The sequence below is a fragment of the Vigna angularis genome, chromosome 7, assembly GCF_016808095.1.
Source record: "Vigna angularis cultivar LongXiaoDou No.4 chromosome 7, ASM1680809v1, whole genome shotgun sequence".
NCBI classification, from domain to species: Eukaryota; Viridiplantae; Streptophyta; class Magnoliopsida; order Fabales; family Fabaceae; genus Vigna; species Vigna angularis.
In genome coordinates, this window is record NC_068976.1 from 12,666,052 (window position 1) to 12,673,174 (window position 7,123).

The 7,123-nt window shown below is 31.7% G+C and overlaps 1 protein-coding gene across 2 annotated transcripts; it reads left to right on the top strand.

Moving 5' to 3' along the window:
• The first annotated feature begins 885 nt into the window (after window positions 1–885).
• On the top strand, window positions 886–2,467 carry LOC108337587 (probable WRKY transcription factor 40). Of its 2 annotated transcripts, none has more exons than XM_017574143.2 (4): window positions 886–1,033; window positions 1,208–1,534; window positions 1,654–1,770; window positions 1,891–2,467. In XM_017574143.2, the coding sequence occupies exons 1-4, from the start codon at window positions 971–973 to the stop codon at window positions 2,203–2,205; spliced, it is 822 nt and encodes a 273-aa protein (XP_017429632.1). In that variant the 5' UTR covers window positions 886–970; the 3' UTR covers window positions 2,206–2,467. The 2 variants fall into 2 exon arrangements, with proteins under 2 accessions (XP_017429632.1, XP_017429633.1); XM_017574144.2 differs by having other exon boundaries at window positions 1,031–1,122.
• The last annotated feature ends 4,656 nt before the right edge of the window (window positions 2,468–7,123 follow it).

Consider the following 7,123-nt stretch of genomic DNA (forward strand, 5'->3'; position numbering starts at 1 on the left):
TACTAAAATTATAATTTTTTTATTATAATAAATATTTTATAATTATAATAAATATATTATTTATCCAATCCTCAAAATGATGTTACATAGTGTTTCAATTGATAAACCAGTCTTTAAATGAATTCTTTAATGCTAATGAAATATATTAATCTAGATGCTAAATTAATATATATTTTGATACTTGAAAAGGAGCTCAAACAATTTTATTAATTGGGAGAAAAAGTGGTAATGTGACAGATGACATATCATATCTATCAACAGACTCCGTATAATTAGGTGGAAGTTGAAATAGAATATCTAAGAATTTTTGTTCTAATTTTTCGTGGACCTATATATAAATAATATATAAACTTATGGTTTATTAATATAAATTTTAATATATTTTTAGTATCTATTTTTGCTACAAATTAAAATTTATTTTTATTTGAAATTTTGATACTTTTTAATATTTAAATTTTAAAAATATTTAATATAATCATTTTAATCTAATAATGTTAAATTTTTTCAAAATTTGAAATTTAATTAACAGTAACATTTAAAGTGTTGTTTATATTTTTAACATGTTTTCATTTGAATATCAAAAGTTGATAAGTCAAAAAAATTTAACAAAATTAAATTAAAAGTATGTATTCATTATTTTTAAAATTTTAAAAACAAAAATATATTAAAATTTCAGACAAAAAAATAAATTTTAAATTAACAAAAAGATTTAAAACACTAAAAATATATTTAATCCATTAATATATAATAATAATAATAATAAGAAGAAAAAAAACAGTATTTCCAAATCCAAACGTGTATGCTTAAATATACACCAAAGCATAGCAATGACGACATTTTCATGACGTGAGTTCATCTGTTGCTTTTCTGCTAATTTCCTGCAACTTTCCTCTCTTCTCCTTACGCTTATATATCTCATCCCTCACTCTCTCCCAAACATTAATTTCATTTTCTCTTCCAACAATCTTCAATGGAACCAACATGCTTGGATACTTCACTCAATCTCAACGTTGATCCTTCTTCTGTTCACACGGTTAGTATATATTCCCACACACAAACAACATCGATTTTCTCAAAGAATCAAACTTGTTGTTATGTGTGAAGGTTTGTATGCAGAAAAGGGTACAAAAAGAGCATATAAAATACGGTTAATTTCTGTTTTTCATTTTATTTGTTGAATTTCTGACACCGAAGGTTCTGTGAGCAGGATATGGTGTTGGAGGAAGAGTTGCAGAGGCTGAGACGTGAGAACAAGAGGTTGACTGAGATGTTGACCGACTTGTGTGACAGCTACATGGTTTTGCAGAAGCAACTGACCCAATTGAAGAACACAAATTTTGAGCAAGACCAACTCGAATCACGCAAGCGAAAAGCAGAGAGCGAGTGTTGTACCAACAAATTTGGTGTTGTTAACAACAACAATGTTGAGTGCAGCTCCATAACAGAGGATTCCTTCAAAAGGTACAAGGATTTCAGCTCCTCCCCAAAGGTTTCCAAGGTTCTTGTAAAGACAGAAGCTTCTAATAACAGTTTAGTAAGTTCCTAAAAATCTTCAATTTTGATCCATTTATAGTGAAATTTGATTAGTTAACTCTTAATAATAATAATAATACTAACTGGGAATCTTGATTTTGTTTCTGGGTGTAATTGAAGTATGTGATGGATGGATATCAATGGAGGAAATATGGTCAAAAGGTGACCAGGGATAACCCTTCTCCTAGAGCTTACTTCAGGTGCTCCTTTGCCCCAAGCTGCCCAGTTAAAAAGAAGGTAATTTTTCAGACTTTAAATATTATTATAGAATTCCAGTATTAATACGTAGAAACTTATCAGACTAATTTAGAATATATAAATAATAGAAAAGTTTATGTTGGTGCGAATATTATGCAGGTGCAAAGGAGTTTAGAAGACCCTACAATACTTGTTACAACATATGAAGGAGAGCATAATCATGGTCATCAAAGAGGTGAAATTGAAGGAGGAAAAGGGTCAAGTCCAGTTTCTTCACCAACACCCACAATTGGAAGTGCTTGCCCTACTGTAACGCTTGATTTGGTCAAATCAGGATTCTTTGAAACTGCCCAAAAGTCATCTGTCCAACAATTTTTGGTTCAACAAATGGCTACTTCTTTGACAAGGGATCCCAATTTCACCACAGCACTTGCCACTGCCATTTCAGGAAAAATTCTACAGGCCAAATGGTGAATCATTAATTTTAAAAATAATCTTTTTTAATTGGAACAACATCGAAAAAGGTTATTTTCTTAGCACATGTTGCACTTAGCAGGGAGTATGTTAGATTGTTTGCTTCTTCCCAGAGACTGCAGAGTCAAATATATATACATAGAAGGATTGTATATAGAAAAGTAAAGTCAGAGAAAAAACAATGGGGAAAAACAGGTTGAAATTCCATTGGTATTTGCATTTCCTTTCCAATAAATTTATGAACTTTTTCTTTTTCTGCCCAGCCAAATTAATTTCACTTAAATCTCAGTAAAGTAACATATCGTGTGTATTTGAGGACGGTACAAAATCCATAGGAATTTTGACATCCTGGTTACACAAATGGATACTATATAATTTACTGATGTTATAAACATCATTATAAAAAAAATAATTAACTCCACCATACTATGATCATAATAAAATGTCCCATAATATACATTCAAATATATATATATATATATAATTCAAACAACTTTTGAAAAATACTAAATAAGTCTATATGGTATTAACTATTGGGAATCTAAGTGTGACTCTAATTCCCATATTAAATAGAAATGAGAAATTGGAATACTATACAAAGATAAAAGACCCATTAATCCATTACCTTAAGGTTTTGGGTAAAGAGTGGTGTCAATCCCTTATATGGTTGAACTCATATCTCATTGTGTTTGTGTCTCCCCAGTGAACCTCCTTCTTGATAAACCCAACTGTGGTATCAGACCAATGATTTGTCTTGGTGACCGGCTCAAACAAGTATAATGGTCCCTATACCGAAGGTTTTCCTTTCCTCGATAGACCTAACAGTGGTATCAGAGCCGATGGTTTGTTTTTGTGATCGGCATGCTTTCGCTGGAGGGGAATGTACTTATGTGGAAGGGACTCACCCTTGAGGGGGAGATTGTTGGGAATCCAAGTGTGAGTCTAAGTCTCACATTAGATAGAAATGAGAAAGTAGAGCACTATATAATGATAAAAAACCCATTGTCTTAAGGTTTTTGGTAAAGAGTGGTGTCAATCCCTTATATGGTTGGAATCAGATGTCATTGGTGTTTGTATCTCCCTAACATACTCCTATTTCAAATTACTCAAATATACAAGTTGCTCACATGGTATTAGGATATATCTTTGTGAGCATACTCATCAAAGTATTGTGAATCCTCTATAAACTTCTTGGCACTTGATATATTCATTTATAGGGTTTAAGTTATTAGTGAAACCTAGATATTTCATTTATGTAATATTTTTCACACTCAATACTCACAACAAACCATATCAACTTACCACCTGGTAACTAACCTTTCACACTACTAATATAATTAATCCTTGAATTTTTAATTATTTTTTAGAACAAATCCCTTAACTTTTCAAGAATGAAAACAAAATACCATATAATACAAATCATAATATATGAAAACACTTTTAAATAACAAAACATGCCATACAAAAATAGGAAATATTACTTGAGCGAACACTTGAGTAATATAGTCCCAAAAAGGAATGTATTCAATTTTTTCCTTCCTTAAACGATAAATTGTCACTTAAGTAGTGAATCGGCCACTTGAGTGACACTTCATTGCTCAAGAAACATCCTTCAATAAAACAAAAGTAACATTCAATTCTTTCATAACTTGAATGATGAGTTATTGCTTGAATGACGTACCTCATGGCATGTAAAGGGCTCCATATTTGAAAATCCTGGAATGAGCTTTTATCTCGCTCGAATCATGACTGATCACTTAACATGAGTGAGAGATGTAAAAAATTAAAACCATAAAATACTTGCACTTAAGTTAAGTAAAGGTTTTCACATATCAATATATGTGTTTTTTTCATTCAAAATCACAACATTAAATCATTAAAAAACCATTAATACAAAATCACTATCTCTTAATTTATATTCAATTTCTTTCAAACCACTGTCTCTTAAGTTATATTCAATTTCTTTCCTAAACATGTCCAATCTAAAAGAGATAAAAGTTTCAAAAAATAAAAGCTTGAAGTTAATGTAGGAAACATAAATTTATGTCACATGAAAAATAATCGACACAATTTTACATTGGACTATATAAGATCTGATGCAAAACTATAATTTACACTAGACTATACTACATCCAACATAGAAAGGTCTATGATGAATGAAAAAATATCTAATGAAATGATCATTTTTTTAGCTTGTTTTAGTTCTACATGTTTATATCAAATGAAGGATTTTGATAAAGTTGAAGAAGAGTTGGTAAACAAAGAAGTCAAACTTAAGACACGAGTTCGGTCACACAAGAAGAAGATTGTGTTGTATAAAAGTTGACAAAATCACGAATCGTATTTCTTGAGACATGTAGTTTCACTGTCCTTAAGGACTTATCCGCGGTGTATTGCGCAAGTCCCTAGGATATAACAGGAGCTTCTCGAAAATATTCGAGAATCTCAGAACTAGCAAGAAACTCCAAAAGAGTTTTATACCTAGGATAAAAGTGTTAAAAATAACAAAAGAAGGGAAGAGAACTAAGAAGAATTTATGTTTAAGATGGAAGAGAAGGCTCAACTTTTTTGTCCATTTTTTAATGAAGTAAGAGCTCTATTTATAGAGCTAGGGAAGAATAAAAAAGATGCAAACAAAATTGTTCAGAACATTGGAAAAAAATTAACTTTTTAAAGTTAAAGTTGAAAAAGATGAATGTTGCATAACATTCTTTAGCAATAAATATTATATTGTCAACGTTCTTTTGCAATAAATCTTATAATGTACAACAATCCCCCACATATTGCAAAAGAAAGTTGAAAGAAAAAAACTTTGACGTAAATAGTTCTGATGATTAAACAAACAAAAGATAAGAAACTTTTATCCAAGGTCTCAAAGGATGTAATGCATCAGAGTTGGTATAGCAAGTTATATGAACCAATCTTAGATTTATAAACTTAACATACAATGTAGTTGGTATAACAAGCTATATGAGCCAAAGACACTTGACATGTGTTAGAGGTTTATCAATCACAATATACCCCACAATCCTTGTTGTTATCGTTGTGTTGCGCTTACTAGGCCACGCGCGTGCCCGATATTCATGAGTGCTCTAGAGATCATGCCAAAATCTCATGCAACTGACCCTACTCGACACTCATATAAGTGATTTCATCAAGTGCCTGCTGCAAATCATACACCACCCATAAGGGATATGAAAAATCATTAAAACTTTTGTTTAAGCTAAAATTATTTCACTAGATAAAATTTTAATGACAAAGTTTAACCTCTCAATAATGCAGTCTCTATCACTTTCACACATACAATAGGAATGTACGTAATTGATTAAAATCAATTTAGTGTTATCATAACTAACAAGTGACTTGTTTTTACCCATATGATTCTTATTAATGGGATCTCCAATCACAAAGGTTGAATTACCATCACTTGTTTGTTTGCAAGTGGCTTAAGTACCATTCTCCTCGATGTTTCTAATATCATTTGTCTTCCTAGGAGTTTTGTCAGAGGATCTACTAGATTTCGTTCTGACTTCACATAATCAATAGAAATAGTTCCACTCTTTAGCAGCTGCTTCACCAAATTGTGTCTCAATTGTACATGTCTATTCTTTCATTGTAACTATTGTTTTTATCTATAGCTATTGTCGATTGATAATCACAATGTATTGATACTGATAGGGTTGGTTTCATTCCTAGTGGAATGTTTGCTAAGAAGCTTTTCAATCGCTCAGCCTCATTACCAGCCATCTCTAGAGCAACAAACTCAAATTTCATTGTTGATCTTACAATAATTGTTTGCCTGACTTATCTTCATGTAATAACACCACCCCAAGTGTGAATACATAACCACTAGTGGATTTTGTTTCATCGGAATCAAAGATCCAGTTAACATCATTGTACCCTTCTAGTACAATGGGAAATCCACTAAATTCAGTGACATAATCCATTAAACCTCTTAAGTATATCATAAGCCTAACAAGTGCATCTCAATGTTCTTGATTTGGATATTAGGTGTACATACTCGATCTACCTACTACATAAGCAATATCAGGTCTAGAAAAACTCATCAAGTGTAGTAAGCTCCCAATTATCTGAGCATACTAAGGCTGAGATATAGATTTCGTAGATGTCGTCAGACAAAGATTCGTCTTAGGAAAATACTATCGTTGGGAGATGATTGAAGACAAGGACATAAAAACTCAAATCAATGAATACCACAAGCTGCTCAAAGATATCAAAGTAGAGAATATTCTTCTACTAGATGAATTTGTTTCAGAACTTCTGATCGAGAAATTGTCGCCATCCTAGACAAATTACAAATAACAGTTGAAACACAAACACAAACAAATGTCTCTACCAGAACTCACTACACACATAATTTTTGAAGATACCAACAGGAAGGAGTTTGCTATTACAAGAGCCAAAGCTTTTTCTGCAAAAGCAAATATGGTAGAAGTAAAACCTACCCCCAAAAGGTATGAACACAAACCTGATCACAACAAGAAAAATAATTTCCTTAAATCTCGTCCCAATGAATCTAAACCCACCTTTCACTAGTAAAACAAAAGGATTTTAACTCCCGCATTTGACACCGCTTTAGTTGGAACCGAAGCAAAAAATGGCACGATGACAATTATGTAATTTTTCGCAAATGTACATGCCTCAGTTCAAAAAGAACCGATGTCTAAAACTGGCTTGGTGACATTTTTGTAATTTTCTGCAAAGGTATATGCCTCAGTTCAAAAAGAACCGATGCCTAAAACTGGCGTAGTGACATTTTTGTAATTATTACAAAAGTCTGTGACCTTGATTGTTTAGAGAACTGAGGCATAAAGTAACTAAATTTTTTTTAGAAGGTTTAGGCATCGGTTCTTTATAGAACCGAGGTCATAGACCCTTATTGGCTTAGTTAAAAAAA

What these genes read in the sequence shown, in the direction of transcription:
- LOC108337587 (XM_017574143.2), top strand. Translation starts at nt 971, where the DNA reads ATGGAACCAACATGCTTGGATACTTCACTCAATCTCAACGTTGATCCT. An exon ending in ATCCTTCTTCTGTTCACACG is followed by an intron (nt 1,034 to 1,207) that starts GTTAGTATATAT and finishes TTCTGTGAGCAG; the next exon opens with GATATGGTGTTGGAGGAAGA. An exon ending in AAGCTTCTAATAACAGTTTA is followed by an intron (nt 1,535 to 1,653) that starts GTAAGTTCCTAA and finishes GTGTAATTGAAG; the next exon opens with TATGTGATGGATGGATATCA.